This window comes from Dipodomys spectabilis, unplaced genomic scaffold, assembly GCF_019054845.1.
Source record: "Dipodomys spectabilis isolate Male_0828 unplaced genomic scaffold, ASM1905484v1 ptg000112l, whole genome shotgun sequence".
Taxonomy (NCBI): domain Eukaryota; kingdom Metazoa; phylum Chordata; class Mammalia; order Rodentia; family Heteromyidae; genus Dipodomys; species Dipodomys spectabilis.
This window is the reverse complement of record NW_024870789.1, coordinates 4,655,970-4,680,781: the sequence shown is the minus strand read 5'-3', so window position 1 is coordinate 4,680,781 and position 24,812 is coordinate 4,655,970. Positions and strand designations below refer to the sequence as shown.

General features: G+C 57.3%; 1 protein-coding gene across 4 annotated transcripts; it reads left to right on the top strand.

Moving 5' to 3' along the window:
• Window positions 1-1,830: 1,830 nt before the first annotated feature.
• On the top strand, window positions 1,831-24,724 carry Limk1 (LIM domain kinase 1). Of its 4 annotated transcripts, none has more exons than XM_042688063.1 (16): window positions 1,831-2,006; window positions 3,554-3,650; window positions 10,370-10,508; window positions 10,798-10,907; window positions 11,591-11,797; window positions 14,364-14,469; window positions 14,553-14,719; window positions 16,461-16,644; window positions 17,051-17,137; window positions 17,340-17,471; window positions 18,835-18,894; window positions 19,106-19,171; window positions 20,391-20,547; window positions 23,157-23,212; window positions 23,347-23,504; window positions 23,594-24,724. In XM_042688063.1, exons 1-16 carry the CDS (start codon window positions 1,952-1,954, stop codon window positions 23,754-23,756), a joined length of 1,944 nt encoding a protein of 647 aa, XP_042543997.1. In that variant the 5' UTR covers window positions 1,831-1,951; the 3' UTR covers window positions 23,757-24,724. The 4 variants fall into 4 exon arrangements, with proteins under 4 accessions (XP_042543997.1, XP_042543998.1, XP_042544001.1 ...); XM_042688064.1 differs by having other exon boundaries at window positions 1,912-2,006; window positions 10,376-10,508; XM_042688067.1 differs by lacking the exons at window positions 1,831-2,006; window positions 3,554-3,650 and adding an exon at window positions 7,752-7,864 and having other exon boundaries at window positions 10,376-10,508.
• Window positions 24,725-24,812: the final 88 nt, after the last annotated feature.

Below are 24,812 nucleotides of genomic sequence, written 5' to 3'. Positions count from 1 at the left end.
CCTTGGTGACGGTCTCGGTGACTGCCTGGGTGACCGCCTGGGTGACGGCCTCGGTGACCGCCTGGGTGACGGCCTCGGTGACCGCCTGGGTGACGGCCTGGGTGACGGCCTCGGTGGCTGCCTGGGTGACCGCCTGGATGACGGCCTGGGTGACCGCCTGGATGACGGCCTGGGTGACCGCCTGGGTGACGGCCTCGGTGACCGCCTGGGTGACCGCCTCGGTGACTGCCTGGGTGATGGCCTGGGTGATGGCCTGGGTGACCGCCTGGGTCACGGCCTCAGTGACAGCCTGGGTGACGGCCTCGGTGACCGCCTGGGTGACCGCCTGGGTGACGGCCTCAGTGACCGCCTGGGTGACCGCCTGGGTGACCGCCTGGGTGACGGTCTGGGTGATGGCCTGGGTGACGGTCTGGGTGATGGCCTGGGTGACCGCCTGGGTGACGGCCTGGGTGACCGCCTGGGTCACGGCCTCAGTGACAGCCTGGGTGACGGCCTCGGTGACTGCCTGGGTGATGGCCTGGGTGACGGCCTGGGTGACTGCCTGGGTCACGGCCTCAGTGACAGCCTGGGTGACGGCCTCGGTGACTGCCTGGGTGACGGCCTGGGTGACGGCCTCGGTGACGGCCTGGGTGACGGCCTCGGTGACCGCCTGGGTGACCGCCTGGGTGACCGCCTGGGTGACCGCCTGGGTGACGGCCTCGGTGACAGCCTGGGTGACGGCCTGGGTGACCGCCTGGGTCACGGCCTCAGTGACGGCCTGGGTGACGGCCTGGGTGACGGCCTCGGTGATGGCCTGGGTGACTGCCTGGGTGACGGCCTGGGTGACAGCCTCGGTGACGGCCTGGATGACGGCCTGGGTGACCGCCTGGGTGACGGCCTGGGTGACAGCCTCGGTGACGGCCTGGGTGACGGCCTCGGTGACGGCCTCGGTGATGGCCTGGGTGACCGCCTGGGTGACTGCCTGGGTGACGGCCTGGGTGACGGCCTGGGTGACCGCCTGGGTGACGGCCTCGGTGATGGCCTGGGTGACCGCCTGGGTGACCGCCTGGGTGACCGCCTGGATGACGGCCTGGGTGACCGCCTGGGTGACCGCCTGGGTGACGGCCTCGGTGACCGCCTGGGTGACGGCCTCGGTGACGCCTTTCTGGGCCTCGTGACCCCGCCACAGCCCCTCGGCCAGGCCCCCGTCCCGGAGCTTGCTCGCGTTGGGCAGCGCGGGCTCCAGGTGTCCAGGACGGGACACGGACCTCGCGGACAGCCTCCCCCGCCCGGCCCCGCGTCCCCACGCCCCGCCGGGATGGCGCCGGCTCTGCGGTGGGTTCTGGGGGTCAGAGGGAACGGAAGGCCCCGTCGGGCGTCCGCGCCCGGCGGGCCGCGCGGGCCAAGCGCCCCACCCAAGCCCGGCCGCGCCTGACGGGGAGTCGCCGCGGAGGATGAATGAAAAAAGGAAAGGGCGGGGCGGGGACGGGGGGGCGGAGCCACTCAGACACGCCGCTCAGAGGTGTGGCCCCGCCGCCAGGGGCCGAGGCTGGAGGGTCGAGGGCGTGGCCTGCCCGTCGTGGAGGCGGGGTCTCGAGCTTAGAGGCGGGGCGAGTCGAGTACGCAGGCGCCGGCTGCCAGGCCGGCCCGCAGAGGGCGGGGCGGCGGTCGAGGGGCGGGAGGCGGAGCCGCGCAAGGCCGTTCCCGCCGCCGGACCGCGCTCGCCCCGCCCCTGCCGCAGCTTGCAGGCCCCGCCCCGCCCCGCCCCTCCGCGCGCTCCCCGGGCCGCCGCGGCGCGGAGCCGGTACCCCAGCCGGTGTCCCGGAGAAGGCGGCGGTGGCCGCGGCCTCGCCGAGAGCCCCGAGCGCCCGGGCGGCGCGCCGCGCCCCGCCTCCCGCGGCCGGCGGCGGACGAGCTCGCGGCCCGGCCGCCCCCAGCCCCGGCCCCGCCGGCCCCGCCTCCCGCCGAGTGCATGAGGTTGACGCTACTTTGTTGCACCTGGAGGGAAGAACGTATGGGAGAGGAAGGTGCGCGGGCCGGACGCGGGGCGCGGGCCGGGCGCGGGCGGGGCGCCGGGCGCGGGCCGGGGGCGAGGCCTCGCGGCGGCGAGCCTTGGGCGAGGGGAAGCTGCCGGCCGGGCCTCCGCGCGGGCCGCGCCCCTGCCTCCCGGGGCTGCCCCGCCCGCTCCCCTCCCTCCGCCGCCCCCTCCTCACCCGGGGGTGCGCTCCCGCGGGCAGGGCCCTCCTTCTCCTTGGCACCCCGGGTTTGCTTCATCCCTCTGGCTGCCCGTGGTCCCAGAGGAGCCCAGGCACTGTCCGCCCAGCGCCGGCCTCCATCCGCTGCTCCATCCTCCGTCTGCCGGGCCTCGCCTCTGGAGCCGCCCCTGACCCAAGTGTGGAACCCTGCCTGGGGAGAAAGGGGGTCCGCAGAAGCCGCATTCCCTGGGTTTGAGTCACTGCCCCGCACCTGCAGGGCTCTGTGACCTTGAGCCAGGCATTAACCCTCTGAGCCTCAGTTTCCCCATCTGTACAGTTGGCGATCGTGGAGTTGGCCCCTGGCGCTAGTGGTTGGTTGGTGGCTGGACAGACAGAGTGCGGCGGCGGTGCATCCGGGGAATCCGTGACAGTTCACTGCGGGGACCCCGCCCCTCCTCCTCTCCCGCACCAGACCCCAAGCCCTGCCTGCCAGCAGGCTGGCCTTCCTGCCCTACCCAGGCAGGGCTGCCCCCACCCCCGTTAGGGTTCAGACCTCCCCTCCCACAATCCCCCAGTCCGCCTGGGACTATCTGGGGTCTCCTTTACAGAAGCACAAGCATTTCTGGTATCAAGACACCTCTTGATGAGGCAGGTTGCAGGCGAGAGAAGGGGTGCCAGTTCCTACCTCACCCTCCCCCAAGCCCAAGAACAACTTCTGGGTGCCGCCTCTGCCTTGGGACCTTCCCAGGATCTGACTGTGTGACACAGCAAGAGGCCCTTCTGTGGGGGCTCAGCGTCCCTGTCTTCACAACAGGGAGGGTCAGGCTGGGGGCATCTTGCAGGCCCCACCACCTGCAGGGGTGCTAGGCCACAGGGATGACTAAGCATGCTTCGTGGTTGGCATCAAGAGGTGTCTGACTGGTGGCTCGCCACCCCAGCCCCTCATGAAGCCAAGGCACTGCCAAGTTCAGCTAGTGCAGCCCCATGGGCCCAGGACACCCCAGCCCTGGCCAGGCCCTGCCCTTTGAAGGAGCCTTTACCCTTTCTTCCTGGGTGTACTAGAGGGGAAAGGACAAGATTCCCCATCCCCCCTCTTGGCTTTCTTTGTCCCCGTGTTACCTTACCAGCCCCTGAGTTGAAGAACGCCATGCAGGAGGGTGGACATATGATCTTTGTCCTCAGGTTACCAGTGGGGACACTGAGGCAGGCCCAGAGCAGCTCAGTAACTCAGCCAGTCTCTGAGCAAGACATTGGTCCTTTCTCTTCTAGCTCAACACAGAGACCACTTGGCCTGGGGACTGCGTTTGTGTCTACTGGGTCCACAAGGGGTCTATGCCAGAATACCCCCAAAAAGTGACTCATGACTCTGCTCCCCACAGGAAGTGAGCTGCCCGTCTGTGCAAGCTGCGGCCAGAGGATTTATGACGGCCAGTACCTCCAAGCCTTGAACTCCGACTGGCACTCAGACTGCTTCAGGTAGGCTGGGCTACCTGGACAGAGGCCCAGGGACCTGGGTTCCCCACCTGGCGCTGTCCCTGCTTCTTTATCCCTAGAGAGTCCCTAATGTCCAGCTCCCTGCTAGTGAAAGGTGCTCTGACCAATGGGTCCAGCGAGGACTTCCTGTTTGGTTATTTGGACCTCTAGGGGGCTGGGAAGGTGGCTCAGTAGTAAAGCGCTTGCCTTGCATGCATGAGGCCCTGGGTTCGATTCCTCAGCACCACATAAGCAAAAAAGAAAAAAGCTGGAAGTGGCGCTATGGCTCAAGTGGTAGAGCGCTAGCCTTGAGCTGAAGAGCTGAGGGACAGCGCCCAGGCCCAGAGTTCAGGCCCCATGACCCAACCCCAAAAAAAATATTTGGACCTCTAGGGAGGGGATGGGAGAGACTTGCCAGCCAGCACAGTTGTCCTCCAGGACACACCTCCAGATACAAATCCTTCTAGAGTTGCCTGCTGGTGGCTCACACCTGACACCTTAGCTACTCAGAGGGCTGAGATCTGAGGATCATGGTTCAAATGCAGCCCAGCCAAGGAAAGTCCCTGAGACTTTTATCTCCAGTTAACTAGCAAAAAGCCAGAAGTAAGGCTGTGGCTTAAGTGGTAGAGTGCTAGCCTTTAGTGAAAAAGCTAAGGGGTAGTACCAAGGCCCTGAGTTCAAGCCTTAGAACTGGCATTTTTTTAAAGCCCTTTTTTATAAAATGACAGTATGTTTGTATTTAATCTATGTGAGCTTCTAGTACATGACATGGTAGGCAGGGGTTGTCTGTGTGCCTAAAGCTAGCCTTGAACTGCTGGGGCCTCCTGAGTAGCTGGGGCTATACACCATACCACCATGTCCCACCTTCCCCAGATACTTTCTAGGTTATTTCTAATACCTACTACGATGTAAAGACCCTGTGCTAGTTGTTATACAGAATTGTTAGGGACTACAGCAAGAAAAGAATCTGTGCATGTTCAGTTTGTTTTTCGTGAATCGTTTTGATCCGGGGCTGATGCACACCCATGGATGGGGTGAGCTGGGGTGATAGGAGTCCTCCTGGCAGCTAGGCAGGGGAGGGCTTTTCTGAGTGGCCGATGAAGGGGAGAGAAAGACAAAGCAGGCCTGGGAAGGAGATGAGCCATAGCCCCTGGGCCCCAGCTGGCTTTCCAGAATGATCAGCCCTGCCCTTCACCCCAAGGTGAACATGGCAGGGGTAATGCTGAGACCCATACTAGAGTACCATACATGGAGACCTGTGTGGGCATCCTGAGAAGCCTGGTACAGGGTCGGGGGGAGCAGCTATGGGACCAGAGCCCCCCTCCCTGTGCACACAGGCACGCACACACATGCACGCTCCCCGGCACAGTGGGAAGGGACCCCAGGCAGAGCTGCTGGCATCCGGTGAGTGTTGGGAACACACAGTACCCACCTTGGCTGTGAGGCTGGGAGAGAGGTAGGCCCCTTGTCCTGGAGTAAACTCAGGGACTCTGAAGGCCTTCAGGGAACACGGGGCACCCTTGACCGGGACACAGGCAGTGCAGACCCTGGGGAGAACAGGCAGGGCATTCTGGGTGGCAGCAGAATGAAAGAAGGTTGCAGTGCAGTGGCAGAGCTGAGACAGGCTTGGGAAGGTAAGCAGACAGTGGAGGACATGCCACCGACCAGTGCCACTCCAGAGGGCCAAGGGACCCCTTGGCAACAAAGGGACTGATTGTCATTGAGGGGCTGCGCTCCTGGGCCTGGCATTCAGAGGGTCACTTGAGGTGGAGAAAGTGATCTAGAGAGAATGGCCTTTGGCAAGTGCAAGCTGAGCATCCCTAATCCAGAATGTCCCCCAGCCCAATATTATGCCACACATACAGCGGCCCATGCTCGAGCACTTTTGACAGACCACAGGCAGAACAGTCAGACCCTAAATGCTTTGCACACAACTTCTTCCAGGAAGACAGGCACAGACACCCAATGCCTGTCTGTAATCCCAGCTACTCAGGAGGCTAAGATCTGGAGGACTGAGATTCAAGCCAGCCTGGACACCAAAGATCCCCTCCCATCTCCAAAATAACCAGCAAAGAGCTGAACTGGAAGTGTGGCTCACATGGTAGAGGACCAACTGAGCCAGTGCTGGGCCCTGTGTTGAAAACAAACAACAAAAAACAACAATAAAAAAAAAAAGCCTTCAGGCTATGTATGTTGTAAGGTGTATACAAAACATGAATTTCATATTTAAACATTGGCTTCTTTCCCAAGTGGTCTCATGAGTGTGCAAATATAATAATCCTGGGATATTTGGGATCCAAAACAACTGTGGTCCCAACCATTTCAGACTAGGGATTCTCACCCAGTTTTGTTTTTTTTTTTTGGGTCTGGTCATGGGGCCTGAACTCTGGACCTGGGCGCTGTCCCTCAGCTCTTCAGCTCAAGGCTAGCGTTCTACCACTTGAGCCACAGCGCCACTTCCAGCTTTTTTTTTTTTGCTTATGTGGTGCTGAGGAATCGAACTCAGGGCCTCTGGCATGCAAGGCAAGTGCTCTACCACTGAGCCACCTTCCCAGCCCGCAGTTTTTGCCATATCAGATGGCATTTATTACCATCTTTTAATGTATTCATCCAGTTCACATGAGCGAAATGAGGGCTTGGCCTAAGCAAGTGCGTTGCTGAGGTGGTAACAGCTTGGGCTGGGGTTGAACTTATCTCTTGCTGTTTCTGCACACTGCAGCTTTGAAGGGGCGGGGCTGGGAATGGTGCTGGTGACAGGTCTGGGGCCTGCGGGCTCTGGAGGGCTCTGGCCAGATGTCTGAGGCTCCGTTTCCCTCTGAAAGCATTTAGTGGCAGGAGCCATTGGTGGCACTGAGTCCTTTGTCCCCCTCAAGCTGCTATGGCAGGTGGTAGAGGCAGTCCCTCTGCACACCCTTCCAGGTGGAACCTCCCCTCCTGGGTCCCAGAGAACCAATGCCCAGATAGGCCAGCGGGTGCCTGGAGTCCCCCCATGCAGCCTGCTGCAAAGCCTGAACTCTACCACAGCTCCGCCTGCCCCTGACAGAAACTGTAGCCCACCTTCTAATGGGTGAGCCAAGGAAGAGACCAGGGCAGTGTGGGGCTGTGGAGACAGCGCTCTGGGGCCTGGTGAGCCTGCTAGTGGGGTCACCCCAGCTGCATGGATGTTTTCGGGGGAGCCTGTAGAAGGTGACCTGGCTGTGCATCTTTGGATGCAGGATCTGAGCCTTTGGGTGCCGCTTCATTGTCAGGCGCCTGCCCTCAAGGAAGCCCCAGGCTAGGGGGACAGGCAGCCTTATGGTTGGAGGGAGACTTAGTCAGGAGGGCGGCTGGAGGGCTGCTCCAGGCCCAGCATGCCCCTGGCATTAGCATAGGGTTTAATCACCACCCTGGGGCCTTTCTCTAGGTCTGACCAACCCCGTAGGCCCCCACCCAAAGCCTGGCCAGCTTGAGCATTCTAGGCTTCCCTTTCCCAGTGCGGCCTGTGAGGTCCCCTCCAAGAACCCTCCAGAGCCTCAGCCAAGGCATCCCCTGAGGCTGGGAGCACTGCCAGGGTGAAGAAGGCCTTGTGCCGCTGGCTGATCATGGTCTGGGTCTGGTCCAACCTCCCCTTCTTCCAGTTCCAGAGTTCTTGCATGCGAAGATGAGCTGTCCGTGGAAGGCGACCTCTGTCCCTGGGGGAAGCACCGGAAGAGGCAGCTGCTTAGGAGCCTGTCCTTGTCCCCAGAGAGGCCTAACTGCTCAGTGCTTTTGTCCAGGCAGATGCTGAGGAGCACAAATGGTAGCACTCTCCAGCGGTTCAGGAGGAAAGACAGAGTGGAATAGTCAGAGCCCAAATTGCTCCCTCCCACACACACCTCCCTTCCTGGGGTCAGATCCTAGACCCCTCCCCCCCTGCTTCCCTGCCTAGAGTCAGAGCCTAGATCCCTTACCATACCTCCCTGCCTAGAGTCAGAACCTAGATCCCTTCCTCTGCACCACAGCATTGGAGCCGCTTCCTGCTTCAGGCTCACACCAAGCCCCTTGGCCTGGACCCTCCCCTGTGGCGTGGCCACACTGGCTCCACCCCATGTGCTCTCCAATCCTGGCCCCTGAAATAGGATGGGGAAGCTCTGAGTCTGCCACTCAGGCTCTCTACAGGCCTCCAGTCCCTTGCCCTAGCTGCTCAGGATGCTGCTGGCCCCGGCCCCAAGAAAAAACCGCTTCTTCCGAGGGGCTAGGTATGTGGAGTCCCCTCCTGCCTGACCCCAGCCCTGAGGGCCGGCTGGCAGAGGAGACAGGGGCAGACCACCTGGGACTTTCCAGGGCAGAACTGAAACTCATGGTCAGGTTGGCAGCTGTGGGGGCACAGGCCAGTACCGAAACTTCTAGGCCTTGAGTGTGGCCTTCCCTTGAAGCAGATTTTCCCAGCTCTTTCTCCTCCCCTTGGGCTGGGGCCTAGGGGAGGGCTCCAGGAAGAAAGGACCTCACACCTGTCATTGGGTGCCTGCAGAGGGGCAGGTCCACAAGAGGGTCCTTCAGAGTCCGCCTCTGGATGGTTGAGGCTGGAGGGTGGGGTCTCCTTCCTGTGTGCCCTCTTCCAGCAAAGGTGTGTGAGGCCCTGCCAGGCCTGAAGCAGGACTCAGCCCACCTCGAGTGGAGACAGGTTATTCAGGCAGGCAGCCGAGGGTGCCGTGCAAACCACCAATGTTCTCTGGGGCCAGGCAGGCGCATGGCATAGGGGTCCTGAGAAAAGGTTGGGGGGCAAGGAAGGGCTGCAGGGGGGAGGGAGGACTGAGGGCACTCCAGATCCTGCTGGTCCTGCAGGAGTGAGCAGCAATGCTAGTGTGTGCAGCATGCGAAACAGAGCGTCCACCACAGCTAAGGGTGCTCTCATGACCCAAGTGTGTGGTTGGTGGACAGGCAGGAAGTCACTGAGGGAGCAGCTGGGGGCGGGGGCTCCCCAACCTCACTGTCTTGTGAGGTCCTTTTTCTATACCTTCCCCTAAGGCCTGCTCTGTTACCCTGCCACCGCCACCCCTGCCGCCTCTACCCCCCTGCCCTGCCCCAGGGAGAACTCATCAGTGCTTGGTACAGTGCTTGGTATATCAGAGCTCCTGTTGCTTGGTACTCCCATCTCCACATCCTGGGTGCTTGGTATTCCCACCTCTGCTTCCTGAGTGCTTAGTACTCCCACTTCTTCTTGGGTGCTTGGTACTCCCACCTCTGCTTCCTGGGTGCCTAGTACTCCCACCTTTGTTCCCTTGAACCTTGAGGGCTTGTGTTCCTCTGCCCCAGCAGACTCCCCAACAATGGGGAACCAGCTGGATTGCTTTAAAGAAACAGAGTCCTGAGCTGCCTTGCTGCCCTCCTCCCCCCAAGTTCTTTTGAGCCAATTAAGTATGCCCAGCCTGCAGCAGTGCAGTGGCTGTGTGGGGGTGGCCCAGAGCTTGTCCTCCAGAGCCTGGATCTTCCTTTCCTGGTGACCCAGTGGTCCTGGCCCTGCAGCTCACATTTATGCTCCGGTCCAGGCCTACCATGTACATGAAGACCTGGGGCACCCCAGAAGCCAGTCCCCCACTTGCCTGGAGCGCTGGCTACAGTCCTCCCGGCACCTGGCCTGTGTGGGAAGAGGCCAGGCAGGTAGCTGTAGGTCCTAGCGGCTGGGGCTGTGTTTCTCCCAAGCATCCCTGGAGGCCCTGGGGACTCTGGCCCTGGCACCCTGCACACCAGCTGCTTTCCTGTGGGAAGGGAAAAAGGGAGACAAGCTGGCAGACCACGCGGGTGCTGAGCATCCAGGAAGCAGCACACCCTGTGTGCTGGCTGTCTGCATCCTGGCTTCCCATCCATCCTGGTTAATACTGAGCCTCGTTCCTACTTTGCATCTTAGTGAAAAAAGGCAGGTTTTCACAGCTTATGGCCATACATGGGGGGCCCAGGACTGGGAAGCCATGTGGCTCATCCACCCTAGCGGCCCCCAGTGAACCTCAGGTGGCCTGGAGTTTCAGCAGGAGTGAAGAGGTGGTAGTAGGCACTGCATCTCCTAGTGCTGCCTGAACTGCTGGGGTGGGGGGGCACAGACCCTAAGATGGGGCCTCTAGTTTCTCCCATTCTCCTGCCTGGGGACCCAGCACAAGTCCTCACCCTATCCTCCTGGCCTGTGTGACCAGGGACAGGGGTCTCTGAGGCTGGTAGGTGGGCAGCTCCTTATTGTAGAACTGCTCTATGTGGTGTCCACTGTATATAGGGTATTGCTGAGAAGCTAAATGGGTTTGGATCCATCTAAATGGGGTTCAGATCCTTCCCTGCCCGCTGCCAGGCCTTGTGCCCCAGGGAGGAGGTGAGAGGGGGGAAGATAGGGAGGGCCAGGCCCGGTGTATATGTGGGGAGAAGAGGGGGCAGGCCCAGTGGTGGGGGAGATGGGGGCAGGCTCAGTGTATATGAAGAGATGGGGATGGGGTAGGGGGAGGCCCAATGTGGGGAGGGGCGTATGCCCATATGTGTGGGGAGATGAGGGGACAGCCCCAGTGTGTGTGTGTAGGGGGGGTGATGAGGGGCAGACCCGGTGTGTATGTGGGGAGATGGGGGAGGCCTGGTGTAGGGGGGGGTGGAGGGAATGGGGCACGCCCAGTGTTGGGGGGAGATGGGGGAGGGGTGGTGTGGGGGGGTGGGGGCAGGCCCAGTGGGGGGGAGGCAGAGCTGGAGCAGTGGCGCCATCTCAGCCATCTCGCTGCTCTCTCCACCAGGTGCAGCGAGTGTGGCGCTGCGCTATCACACCAGTACTACGAAAAGGATGGGCGGCTCTTCTGCAAGAAGGACTACTGGGCCCGCTATGGCGAGTCGTGCCACGGCTGCTCAGAGCACATCACCAAGGGGCTGGTCATGGTGAGCCGCCCCTTCCACCGGCATGGGGGTGCGCATGTGCACCCACGGCGTCCAGCCCAGGGGGTCCCTTCCCACTGCCATGGGGATGTGCATGCCCACCCGTGGTGTCCAGTGTCCAGCTCTGGGTGTCCTCATCCTCTCCCTTCTACCTTCGCCTCTTCTCTGCTTGCACACTATGTCCTCGTATTCACGTCCCTCTGTCCCCTGTCCATGCACCTGGCTCTGTACCATGTGCCAGGCAGCCACGGGAGAGACCCTGCAGGCTGAGGACATCACTGTCCCCTACCAGGTGGCCGGGGAGCTCAAGTACCACCCTGAGTGCTTCATCTGCCTCGCCTGCGGGGCTTTCATCGGGGATGGGGACACTTACACGCTGGTGGAACACTCCAAGCTGTACTGGTGAGCACCCCACCCTGCCTCTCCCAGCCCTCCTGCCTGGCACAGGGGTGCTGGGGTGCTGGCCCCCACACCCAGCCTTGCATGCAGTGAAAGACAAATGTTGGATAGGACAGAGATGAGGCCCGGCAGACATGCCAGCTCCCTTCCTGCAGTGCCACCAGCACTGGCACAAACCCCACAAGCTAGGATGCCATCCCTAGCCAGACAGCCATGCCTCAGACCTCAGATCCCCATTTGGGCCCCAGGCCACTCACTTGCTCCTCTGGCCAGGCACAGGGACCCCACAACTCCATCTGCTGTGATAATTTGCGACTACGAACACAGCTGGAGCTGCATGTGAAACCCCAGTTTATTATAAAGGACCCATGTTCACCAACCAGAGCGCCTCACTGCACATGGGAGTTGTACATGTCATGGGGATGTCCAGCCTCTCCTTCCTGCCCTGCCCGCCCTCCCCTGCCTTCCCCTGCCATTGCAGCCCCAGGGCTCATAAATAACTCATGCCCAGGACTTGATCTCCCTAGGGCCTAGGAACAGAGACAGCCTGTCCACAGCAGGGGTGAAAAGTGGCCTAGCAGCAGAGCCTGTCCTGGAGAGTCCACCTGGAGGGCTCCTCATCCTGAAGGGAGTGCTGGGGAAGGGGCTGCTGGGAGGTGGGGCTGAGCCTGTCCTCTCTCCCCCAGTGGACACTGCTACTATCAGACCGTGGTGACCCCTGTCATCGAGCACATCCTGCCCGACTCCCCCGGCTCCCACCTGCCCCACACGGTCACTCTGGTATCCATCCCCGCCTCTGCCCATGGCAAACGAGGCCTGTCCGTCTCCATCGACCCCCCTCATGGACCTCCAGGCTGCAGCTCAGAGCATTCCCGCACTGTTCGTGTGCAGGGGTGAGTGACGGCTGGCCAAGGCAGCGGGGGGGGGGGGGGGAAGGAGGGGGAGGCAGGGAGGGTATAGTAAGTGGCCATGGCCACAGTTGCAGGTGTGTGGCAGGTCAGGATTGGGGACCTGAGGATGGGTGAAGCATGGCTTCAGAGGGACCCAGCGGTGACATGTTGGGTTTCTGAGATATAACACTTGACGTGAACAGCTTAGGCAGGGAGAGAACTGGTTTTAGGTCACAGCTTCATGGGGTCAGGGTCTACGGTAAGTGGACCAGCAGTGGGGTGTGGGAGAGCCACTACTCATCTCATAGCGGGTGGCAAGAGACACCCAGTGCCCAGCCCACCCAGCTTTCTTGCTCACAGCTGGTGCTCTACCATGGGTGCCTGGCAAAAATACAGATTATTTAGACTACAATCTTACAAAACAGCTTCTTGATTACAAAGGGCAAAAATCCTTTATGGCAGAGAACATGAATCAGTCAGTCAGCGCCCTACATGAAGGATGTGCTGACTTCAGGCATCAACCTGTGCATTCACTGGCCGGCTTCCTGCCACTCCCAGCAGTGAAGGGTAGGAGCAGCTAAGTGCACTTGCTCATGTGCATGAACCCTTGTGGGTGCTACTATCCCCACAGGAAGGAAAGGATAAGGCATATTGGTCCACGCCTGTAATCGCAGTGCTAAGGAGGCTGAGGCAGGAGGATCCAGTTTGAGGCTATTCTGAGCTACATATCAAGACCCTGCTTCCAAAAAGGAAAATTTCTGTAAATCATTGTTTTTTTGTTTTATTGTCGTTTTGTTGGTCACGGGACTTGAACTCAGGGCTTGGGTGCTGTCCCTGAGCTTTATTGCTCAACGTTACCACTCTAGCACTTTGAGCCACAGCACTACTTCCTGTTTTCTGGTGGGTCATTAGAGAGAAGAGTCATATATGCCGTGTGCTGGTGGCTCATGCATGTAATCCTAGCTACTCAGGAGACTAAGATCTGAGGATTGCTGTTCAAAGCCAGCCCAGGCAGAAAAGTCATGAGACTCATATCTCCAATAAGCTCCAGAAAAAAGAAAGTGGCACTGTGGCTCAAAGTGTATACCAGCTTTGAGTATAAAGAGTTCAGGAACAGTGCCCAGGCCCCAAATGACAAAAAGAAAGAAAAAGAGTCTTACAGACTTTCCTGCCCTGGGCTGGCTTCAAACCACGATCCTCAATCTCAGCCTCCTGAGTAGTAGGATGACAGGCATGAAACACTGGCACTGGGCTCATTTTTTTTTCTTGAACTCTGTCTCCTCAGTGCCTTACTTCCAATCTGTTTCCCCTATCTCAAAGAACTAGGAGAAGAAAATTCCTTTAAAAGCCTTTAAAAGCTCAGTAGCTCACAACTGTAATCTCAGCTTCTCAGGAGACTGAGATTTGAGAAATGCAGTTTGAAGCTAGCCCAGATGAGAGATTCTTACTTCCAGTTAGCCATCACAAGGGCAGAAGTGGAAGTGTAGCTCAAGAGGTAGAGTGCCAGCGTTGAGCAAGGGAAATTAAAAATACTAAGGGAGAGCATGGTGCCCTAAGTTCAAACCCCAGTATCACATTCACACACACACACACACACACACACACACACACACACTCACTCATGTACACAGCCTGGTTTTTTTGTTTGCTTTTTTTTTTTTTTTTTGCCAGACCTGGGGCTTGAACTCAGGGCCTGGGCACTGTTCCCAAGCTTCTTTTGCTCAAGGCTAGCATCTACCATGTGAGACATAGCACCACTTCTGGCTTTTTCTGTTGATGTGGTACTGAGGAATTGAACCCAGGGCTTCATGCATGCTAGACAAGCACTCTACTACTAAGCCACATTCTCAGTCCCTGGTTATGAATTTTGGTCTTCCTATCTCTGCTTGCTAAATAGCTGGGGTTATAGCTATGCACAGCATTTATGAGAGCCTGGTGTGATCATGCATGCCTGTAATCCGAGCATTCAAGAGACAGGCAAAAGGATCACAAGTTGAGTACTATAGAGAGGCCTTGTCTCACAAAACAAAAACAAAAAACACAACCTACCTATGAGAATAAATGGAAACCAGAAACCAACTAACACCAAGCACCAAGCAGTTAAAAGAAGCACAAGAAGGGAATTTGGTACATCGGCTGTTCTGAGTTCGCTTATGACTTCCCAATCATGCCTATCCCCGGCCTGCCCCATGGCACAGAGCGGGCTGCTGGCTGCTGCTGCTGGGTGAGTTGGGGTTGGGTGGGAAGCTGGTGGATCTGTACCCAGTTAAGATCCATCTTGTATTTGTCTGATCCCAGCATGGCAGACTGTGAAGGACAGCTTGGCGCTACACAGTGGGAGTAACAGTCTATTAACTGGAGCCCCTGAACATCTCCATTATGTTTGCCTGCCCATGTCAGGCACCAATAATCAATTACAGAAATCATTAACCTCATAAGAGCTCAGCATTCTGAAGAATACTGAACCATACAAGATAGAATCATTTACTCCCTCATCCCTGCAGCCTCCCCCACCCCCCACCCCGTTTTGAGTTGCGAGAGGACCATCTGACCACTCCTCTGCCCACAGCGTGGACCCAGGCTGCATGAGCCCAGACGTGAAGAATTCCATCCATGTGGGAGACAGGATCCTGGAAATCAACGGCACACCCATAAGGAACGTGCCACTGGATGAGGTCGGCCAGAGTGGGTGGAGGCAGAGCCTAGGCCCTCCCCCATGGCCACCACTGGCTCACCTGTCCATACACCTGTCCCCTAGATTGACCTGCTGATCCAGGAAACCAGCCGCCTGCTCCAGCTGACTCTGGAACACGACCCTCATGATACACTGGGCCATGGGCCAGGGTCTGAGCCCAGCCCCCTGGGCTCCCCATTGTACACCCCCAACCAGGAAGCTGGAGGTTCTGCCCGGCAGAAACCTGTGCTGTAAGTCCCCCTGTACCCTACTGTCCTTGTCCCTAGGCCTCAGATCTCAGGGACTTGCACCCCACTGTCCCTTGTCCCTGGGCCTCAGAGGCCCAGGACCTGGCCTCCAGTCCGCCACCTCCCTAGCTAGTAAGGGCAGAAGCCCCCATGAAAGGGGTATTGCCACAGAATAGTGTGTTTTGTGAAGACTCTGTGGACCAGATGGCACATACCTGTAATTAATTGCAGCTACATGGGATGGGGGGGGATGAATAGGAGGATTGTGGTCCCAGGCCAGCCCCAGGCAAAAGCACAAGACTCTGGGGAGCAAACTAAAGTAAAATAGGCTGAGCCAGGTACTGCTGGCTCATACTTGTAATCCTAGCTACTCAGGAGTCTGAATGCTGAGGATTGTAGTTCAAAGCCAGCCTAGGCAGGAAAGTCTGAGACTCATACCTCCAATAAACTACCTAGAAAAAGCCAGAAGTGGCTCTGTGGCTCAAGTGGTAGAGCTCTAACCTTGAACACAAAGAGGCTCAGGGATAATGCCCAGGCTCTTGGGTTCAAGCCTCACAACATTTTAAAAAAGTGGGCTAGGAAGGTGGCTCAGTGGTAGAGTGCTTGCCTTGCATGCCTGAGGCCCTGGGCTCGATTCCTCTGCACCACGTAAGCAAAAAGAAAAAAGCCAGAAGTGACACTGTGGCTCAAGTGGTAGAGCGCTAACCTTGAGCTGAAGAGCTGAGGGACAGCACCCAGGCCCAGAGTTCAGGCCCCATGACAGGACCCCAAAAAAAAAATAAGTAAACGTGTGACAGGTGGTGAAGTGCTTGTGTGGAAAGGGTGAGGCCCTGAGTTCAATCCCTGTTACTGACCCCGAAAAAACATTATTATGAAGCCAGGATCTGAGGATCATGGTTTGAATCAACCCAGGCAGGAAAGCCCTTGAGACTCTTATCTCCAATTAACTAGCAAAAAGCTAGAGTTGGAGTTGTGGCTCAAATGATAGTGTGCTGTCCTTCGGCAAAAAAGCCCAGAGACAGCACCCAAGACTTAGGTTTAAGTCCTGTGTGTGTGTGTGTGTGTGTGTGTGTGTGTGTGTGTGTGTGTGTGTGTGTGTGTGTGTGTGTGTGTGTGTGTGTGTGTGTGTGAATTCTGCTCTCCTTCATAAGACAGAAAAAGCCCAGAGACAGCACCCAAGACTTAGGTTTAAGTCCCAGGTGTGTGTGTGTGTGTGTGTGTGTGTGTGTGTGTGTGTGTGTGTGTGTGTGTGTGTGTGTGTGTGTGTGTGTGTGTGTGTGTGTGTGTGTGTGTGTGTGTGTGTGTGTGTGTGTGTGTGTGTGTGTGTGTGTGTGTGTGTGTGTGTGTGTGAATTCTGCTCTCCTTCATAAGACAGAATACCAGAGCCAGTGAGTCGGCTTCTGGGGTCCAGGTCCCATATCTTTGAACAGAGATGGGATTGGGGGCTAGAGGAAAAAGCCCAGAGCCACTGGGCATCTTAACAAGTCTCTGTCCCTGTCCCCCAGAATCTGGAAGAGAGGTCCTCCAGCCTTGGGTGGGGGACAGGGAAGTCAGAGGCTACATTCCCCACACTGGCATACTAATAGCCCAGTCAGGACAGCAGAAGTGAAGGGAGCTGGATGCTGGCTCCAGAATGCAAATGGGGCCAGGGTCTAGGGCATCCTTGAATTGGGATGGCATAGAAGGGTGCAGAAGAGGGACCAGGTGTCATGTCCCCATGGCACTGGGCACCCATGCCTTCCAGGAGAAGCTGCAGCATCGACACATCCCCCGGTGCGGGCTCTCTGGCTTCGCCGGCCTCCCAGCGCAAGGACCTGGGTCGCTCAGAGTCCCTCCGTGTGGTCTGCCGGCCGCACCGCATCTTCCGGCCCTCTGACCTCATCCATGGTGAGGTGCTGGGCAAGGGCTGCTTCGGCCAGGCCATCAAGGTATGTTGTAAGGATGGGCTGGCTGCGAAGACCTCTTCCTCTCCCTACCCAGCCTGGCATCCAGGCTCCTCTTCTCTGGGTTAGGGGTCTGGCCCTGATCCTAGTGTCCCTGGCTGTGACCAGGCTGCGAGGGTCAGGATTATACAAAAGGTGCTTCAGAGATGCTGGGGACTGGGTGAGGAGCCCATGGGCCCATGAGCCGCCATTCATTCTCCAGGAGAGCCAGGAGCTGACCCGGCCCGGCCAGGCCGGTCCCAAACCTCTGGCCAGCCAGGAAACTGCAGGGCCTTGGTTTCTTCCCCTGTAAAGGGAGGGTGCTCCCTACCCCCAGTATCCCATTGTCCCTGGGACATCTGTAGGCTCCTGGATGTCCCTGCATTGTACCTCGGTTCCGCTGTGCACACAGGTGACTCACCGGGAGACAGGGGAGGTGATGGTGATGAAGGAGCTGATCCGCTTTGATGAGGAGACGCAGAGGACGTTCCTCAAGGAGGTGGGTGAGGTCGGCCTTCCTGGGGACCTTGCCCACTGAGGGGGCGCAGGGCTCTGGGGTGCAGTGACACTCCTGGCATTGACAGGCCTCTGGAAGCGAGAGGGTGATGGAGGGACTGGGGCTTGCAGCCCTGCTCCTTAAGACTGGCTGGCTCTGGCTAGAGGAGAAGGGGAGTGAGCCTAGACTGTGTGTACCCCACCAGGTGAAGGTCATGCGGTGCCTAGAGCACCCCAACGTTCTCAAGTTCATTGGGGTGCTGTACAAGGACAAGAGGCTGAACTTCATCACCGAGTACATCAAAGGGGGCACCCTGCGGAGCATCATCAAGAGCATGGTGAGCGCTGGCCCCGCCCACTGCCATGGCCCTGCCCACAATCGTGGCTCCACCCTCAGGACCGGCCTGCCCACAACTGTGGCACCACCCTTGGCTTTTTTTTTTTTTTTTTGTCGGTTGTGGGGCTTGAACTCTAGGCCTGGGCGCTGTCCCTCAGCTCTTCAGCTCAAGGCGAGCGCTCTACCACTTGAGCTACAGCGCCACTTCCGGTTTTCTGGTGGTTTATTGGAGATAGGAGTCTCACGATCTTTCTTGCCCGGGCTGGCTTTGAACCGCGATCCTCAGATCTCAGCCTCCTGAGTAGCTAGGATTACAGGCGTGAGCCACCAGCGCCCGGCCCTTGGCTTTTTTTTAAAGTGAGCTTAGGCCTGGGATGTAACTCAGTGGTAGAGTACTTTCCTTAGCATATACAAGGCCCTGGGGAGTTCCAGTCCAGCACCACCAAAAAAAAATTTTTTTTGTAAGTTTACACAAACAACTTGTAAGATTTCAAAGTTGTCCGCAGGCTAGGTGTAGTAGAGCACACTAGTAATCTCAACACTCCAGAGGCTGTGGTGGATGGAAGAATTGAGGCCCCAAGCTGAGGGGACCTGTGGGTAAGGCAGGAGCTAGTTCTGGAGTTTGAACTTAGAACCTTAAGCTTGCTTTACATACCTGCTCACACTTGAACCACACCTCCAGTGTGGTATTTTGCTAGCTAATTGGAGATTGAGTGTTGTGGACTTTTTTGCCTGGGCTGGCTTTGAACTATGATTCCCTAGATCTCAGCCTCCTGAATAGCTAGGATCCCAGACCTGAGCCATAAACACCAAGCTCATTTTGTTTTCTTTTCTTCGATAAAACAGAACATGCTGACATTTCAATATGTAAATATAATTCCTATACAGCCACAGTAAAACACACATAACCTTGCCAGGCACCAGTGGCTCACGCCTGTAATCCTAGCTATTCAGGAGGCTGAGATCTGAGGCTCACAGTTCAAAGCCAACCTGAGCAGGAAATCCATGAAACTCTATCTCCAATTATCCAGCAAAAAGCCAGAAGTAGAGTTGTGCCCCAGCTGGTAGAGTGCTACCCTTGAGCAACAAAGTTCAGCAACAGCACCCAGGCCCTGAGTTCAAGCCCCAGGACTGGCCAAAAAAAAAAACAGCCGAGACAAAAAAGTCCATGAGTCTCTAATCTCCATTTTACCAACAAAATGCCAAAAAAGATATTTGATCGGTCTACACACCTTAAAAGGTGTATACAAGAGGGAGCCGGCTAACTTCTGCCCCTCTCAAACACTGGGATCCTGTGACTGTCACCTCTGTGTCCCCACCTTGGCTCTGCTGGCTCCATCCTAGCCATTGTCCTTCATCCCCAGGACAGCCAGTATCCGTGGAGCCAGAGGGTGAGCTTTGCCAAGGACATCGCTGCAGGAATGGTGAGTGGCAGGTAGCCTGCTGCCCCTGTGAAGATAGCCCCGCCTCTCGCTGCAGGGAAGATGCTTCAGCAGGGAATGAGGCTGGGGGTAGGGCACTGCAGGGAGGATGCTTCAGCAGGGAATGAGGCTGGGGGGTGGGGGTGGGAGACAGGAAGAGGCGGGAGAAGAGGAGCCAGCAGCTGCCTCCTGAGCCCCCTCCTCATACCGCCAGGCCTACCTCCACTCCATGAACATTATCCACCGGGACCTCAACTCGCACAACTGCCTCGTTCGAGAGGTAAGCAGGGGCCCTGCACTGGGGGCACAGAATCCACCATGCTCCCAGCCTGCCTTCATGGAGGCCCCCTGGCTGCCTCCCTAGCTCATCACATTGCAGACAGCTTGAGTACCTTTGCCAGAGTGGCTTCCCTGGGAGGGCGGGAGGGGGGTGGTGCTGCTGCTCAGGAAGGCCCTTGCTGTGAAGGGAGGGAAGCCCTCACCTTCAGAAGTCCCCAAGCTGAGGGGAGCCGTGAATAAGGCAGAAGCTCAGCAAGCCTTTCAGGAGTCTGCTCAGCCTCCATACTACAGCCTCGATGACCCCAAGATCAGAGCCACAAACCCTCCTGTCCTCCAGTGTGTCTGGACTGAGTTGTGTTTTTGTTTTTGTTTTGTTTTGTTGTTGTTGTTTGTCGATTTGGGGGCTTGAACTTTGGGCCTGGGCACTGTCCCTGAGCTTTTTAGCTCAAGACTAGTGCTCTACCACTTGAGCCACAGCACCACTTCCAGTTTTCTGGTGGTTAATTCTAGATGAGTCTCACGGACTTCCTGCCAGGGCTGGCACGGAACTGCGATCCTTAGATCTTAGTCTCCTGAGTAGCTAGGATTACAGGTGTGAGCCACAGGCACCCAGCCTGAACTATGCTTTTGCTCCAGAATGCATGTTTACAATATACAAGGTCCTGGGGTCCAACCCCAGCACCTTTTGTCCTCACTGTGGAGGCTCTGAGAACCCCACTGCATCCCTCACTGTCAGGGGCTTCAGACCCATGTATCACAACAGAAGAGACTCTTTACAGTACAGATCCTCAAGTCCAGGTCAAGCCCTCTGAGGGACAGGACAGGAGCCAGCCCCCGACCTGTCCTGGTGGCATAGGCCATTAACAACCATTGCCCAGTGGGGATGTGGTCTGAGGACCCTGTGTCAAGGCTTCCTGGCTTGGAACCAAGTACACTGGCACACTTCTGTAATTCTAGCTAGTGGGGAGTTGGAGATAGGAGAATGGTTGTTTGAGGCCGGCCTGGGACATGGGTGTGGGGTCACACTGGCAGCCAGTTCAGGAGCTTCAAACAGCTTGTTTGCAGAAAGCAGGGGAGTAGGGGTGGGTGCAATCCACTACCCTTCAGAGGTCACTGGATGTCAGAGGTGTATTGGGGTGCGGGGGTTGGAGGGGGGTGCCAGTGAGGAGCAGGCTAAGCAGGACCTGCCCCAGCAGAACCCTGTACCCTTAATTTCGCAGAACAAGAACGTGGTGGTGGCCGACTTCGGGCTGGCTCGCCTCATGGTTGATGAGAAACCACAGCCTGAAGACCTGCGCAGCCTCAAGAAGCCAGACCGCAAAAAGCGCTACACGGTGGTGGGCAACCCATACTGGATGGCACCAGAGATGATCAATGGTAAGCTGGCCCTACCCCCTCCAGGCCCCGCCTATGCCAGAGACCCCACCCACGAAGGCACCTTGCCCCACCATGGCTCTTCCTGGCCCCGCCTCCACCAGCTCTCCACCCCTCCGCTCAGATCCACCCCACTCCCCAGCCCTTGCCATTCCACTTGGGTCCTGTATTTGTTATGCTGCAGCTATAAGACATTTCCACATACTTGGAGGCGTCCATAACAAACTATTGTGCGGTCCTGAAGGTCTGAAGTCCAGCCTCAGGCTGGGAAGGTAGCTCTGTGGTAGAGCATTTGCCTAGCATGCCTGAAGCCCTGGGTTCTATTCCTCATCACCACATACACAGAAAAGGCCAGAAGTGGCACTGTGGCTCAAGTGGTAGAGCGTTAGCCTTGAGCAAAAGAAGCTCAAGGACAGCACCCAGACCCTGAGTTCAAGTCCTAGGACTGGCACAACAACAACAACAACAAATCCTAGCTACTCAGGAGGCTGAGATCTGAGGATCACGGTTCAAAGCCAGCGGGGGCAGGAAAGTCCGTGAGACTCTTATCTTCAATTAACCACCAGAAAACTGGAAGTAGCTCTGTGGCTCAAGTCATAGAATGCTCACCTTTAACTGAAGAACTCAGGGACAGCACCCATGCCTAGAGTTCAAGCCCCACAACCAACAACAACAACAACAAAAATAGTCCAACCCCAGTCTCCCCAGGCTGAAATCACAGGTCAGCCGCCTAGTCCTGCAGGCTCTTAGGTCCAGGCAAATCTTCCCAGTTTTTTTCTGGCTTCCATACAGCTTCTCATTCCTTGGCTCTCAGACCCTGTTTCCATCCTTTTTATTTTTGAGATAGGGTCTTAACTACATAGCCAAAACTGGCCTCCAGCTTGCTGTCCTGCCTCAGCTGCCCAGTGCTGGGATTACCAGTGTACACCCCCACACCTCCATACACACCCCATTTCCTTGCCTGAGTAGCTAGAATTACAGGCATACACCGCCTTCCCCCAGTGACCCTGAGCCCTGTGGATAATCCAGGATGACCTCCCCCAGTTCTCCTGGTCCTTTGTAGGCTCCTTGACAAGCAGGTGACACACAAAACACCAGTTCAGAGCAGGCAGCTGGGTCGGCCAGCACAGTGCTGGGAATAGAGTTTGTGTGGACCCTAGCTAGCCTGCCCTATGCAGTGTTGACAGCCCTGTTCTGGGGGCCCTAAAATCCTGGCCTACTGGTTGCTATTCTGCTCACCACCATGGCAGTCCTCCTTGGTTTTATTGTGGTTTTGGGAGATGCATTAGTTGTACAAGGGGGAGTCTCCTTGTGACATTCCACAGGGCATACAATGTACCCCCTTACCTCACCTCTCCATCCCTTTCCCTCACTCCACTCCTCCTTACAGTTGTAATAGGCTTCATTGCTCTACTTTTTTTTTTTTTTTTTTCTTTTTTGGCCAGTCCTAGGACTTGAACTCAGGGCCTACGCCCTGTCCCTGAGCTTCTTTTGCTTAAGGCTAGTACTCTACCACTTGAGCCACAGTGCCATTTCTGGCTTTTTCTGTTTATGTGGTACTGAGGAATAGAACCCAGGGCTTCATACATGCTAGGCAAGCACTCTACCACTAAGCCACATTCCCAGCCCATGCTCTACTTTCATATATGTATACAAAGTAAGAGTCTAACGGACTTTCCTGCCCAGGCTGGCTTTGAACCGTGGTCCTCAGATTTTGGCCTCCTGAGTAGCTAGAATTACAGCTCCGAACTTTTTTCACTTATTTATTTATTTATATTATTTATTCATTTTTTGCAATGCTGGAGATCAAATTGCATAAGCTTAGCTTGTGCCTCTCCCTGAGCGTCACCCCACTCTAAAACTCCCCCAATGGAATCATTCCAAGTTTTGACCTGATTGTTTTTGGACAGACAAAGTCCATGATTTACCCGGAAGTACTGGGTTTTGAACCCACAACTGAGTCCTTGCTAAGCAGGGACTCTACTCCTTGTGCCACACCTCCACCTCTTTTTGCTTCTGCTGTTTTTCAGATTGGGCTTCACACTTTTGCCTGGGGTTAGCATGGGACCTCATCCCTCCTACCTACACAATTTGAGTAATTGGGATCACAAGCACAAACCACCACACTGGTCTTACGTTTTGTTTTTGTTTTTTGTTTTTGTTTTTGTTTTTTTTTTGGGGGGGGTCCAGTCTTGGGGCCTGAACTCTGGGCCTGGGCGCTGTCCCTCAGCTCTTCAGCTCAAGGCTAGCGCTCTACCACTTGAGCCACACTTGTCACTTCCGGCTTTTTTCTTCTTGCTTATGTGGTGCTGAGGAATCGAACCCAGGGCCTCAGGCATGCAAGGAGGCAAGCACTCTACCACTGAGCCACCTTCCCAGCCCCTGGTCTTACGTTTTGAAATGAGGTCTCATGAACTTTTTTGCCTAGGCTGGCCTCCCTACTTCCCAAGTGCTAGAATTTTGGCACAGGCCACCGTAGCCAACATGCCTGGACCTTCTAGTCCTCAGGGTTCCTAGGACCTGGCAAGGTTGGGGGTCATGTCTAGCAGTTCCCCCTTCCCACCTGGCTTTTGCCAACTTTGTCCTCACTGACCCCAGGTCTCTCTGTGCAGGCCGCAGCTATGATGAGAAGGTGGACGTGTTTTCCTTTGGAATTGTCCTGTGTGAGGTAGGAGTGAAGGTTGGCGGCACGGGCCTGGGCAACATCTATACTCCCCAGCCCCAGCCTGCGTGACCTGCCCTTGAGCCCCCAGACTCCCAGTCAGAGGGCCCCAGGTTAACTCGTGGCCTCATGCGGAACAGATCATCGGGCGGGTGAACGCAGACCCTGACTACCTGCCACGCACCATGGACTTTGGCCTCAACGTGCGGGGCTTTCTGGACCGTTACTGCCCCCCCAGCTGCCCCCCCAGCTTCTTCCCCATCGCTGTGCACTGCTGCGACCTGGATCCTGAGAAGAGGTGAGTGGGGGACTGTGAGTGGGTGGGCCACTCCCCAGCAGAGCCAGCCAGCCCACGCCCCCCCATCCCCTGGTGTCTCCCATCCCCAGGCCCTCCTTCATGAAGCTGCAGCAGTGGCTGGAGTCGCTCCGCATGCACGTGGCCGGCCACCTGCCACTGGGCCCACAGCTGGAGCAGCTGGAGAGGGGCTTCTGGGAGACGTACCGGCGAGGCGAGAGCGGCCTGCCTGCCCACCCCGAGGTCCCCGACTGAGCCCAGCCAGACGCCGCCCCAACCCCACCCCAGCACCCACCCACACCAGACTCCCACTCCGTCACCAGGCACAGGGCAGCAGCACTCAACCTGTCTCCAGAGCCAAGCCTGGCACAGCAGCGCCCCCTGCAGACCGTGCCCCTGCCCTCTCTGCCCAGGCCCCAGGGCTGTGCACACCCCACCTTGCCCTACCTTACCTCTGCCTCGGTGGGGCCACCCCTCACCTCTCCTTGCATGAGCTGGGGCCCAGGGAGTTTTGCTCTTGACGCCCACCTGCCACCCACACACATCTGCCCGCGGTGCCTCTGAGCCCGGCTGGGCTGAGAGGGGCCAGACAGTGTGCCCAGCACCACAGGGGCCGTCCCAGGACCTGATGCTCCCCCCCCCCACCCCTGGGGTGTCAGTGTAGAAGCAGATCATGATAAAACGCAAATCTCAGAGAGAGAGAGAAAGGCCCTGGTGCAGGCCTGGCTGCGGCCCCTCCCCCTGCTTTGGGCCTTTTTTTTTTTTTTTCTTTAAATCAAAGCCACTTTAGTAAGAAGGTACCAGGCCTCAGGGTGAAGAGGGTCCCTGAGGAGGAGGGAAGCCAGGGGGGCCATGGCTGAGGTTCCTCTCCCATCCCATCCTGTTCCCCAAAGCTGCAGCCGCCCCGCCCCTCCCCTGGCATCCCCCGTCCTCTGGGTTCTTTCTGTGTAATCTATTTTTTAAGGAGAGTTTGTATTATTTTTTCATAAGGCTGGAGCAGCAGCTGCTGGGGGCTTGGGGTTTTCTTTCCTTGGCGGGTGGGGGTGGGAGGGCCATTTTGTCACCTTGCCTCAGTTCAGATCGGGGACATTAAAACTGTGAAGCTCTCTCAGTGCACTTTGAACTTGGAAAAGAATCTGAGCAGGCTAAGAGGGGCGGGACATGCTCCCCCTGCCCAGAAACCATGCAGGCACTCGGAACAATAAAGTCTGTGCCCCCCAGGCCTTCCTTGTGTGTGTCTGGGGAGAAGTTCATAAGCAGGGTGGGGTCATCTGACAAAGCCTAGTCAGATGGGGCAGAAGTGGGGGCCCA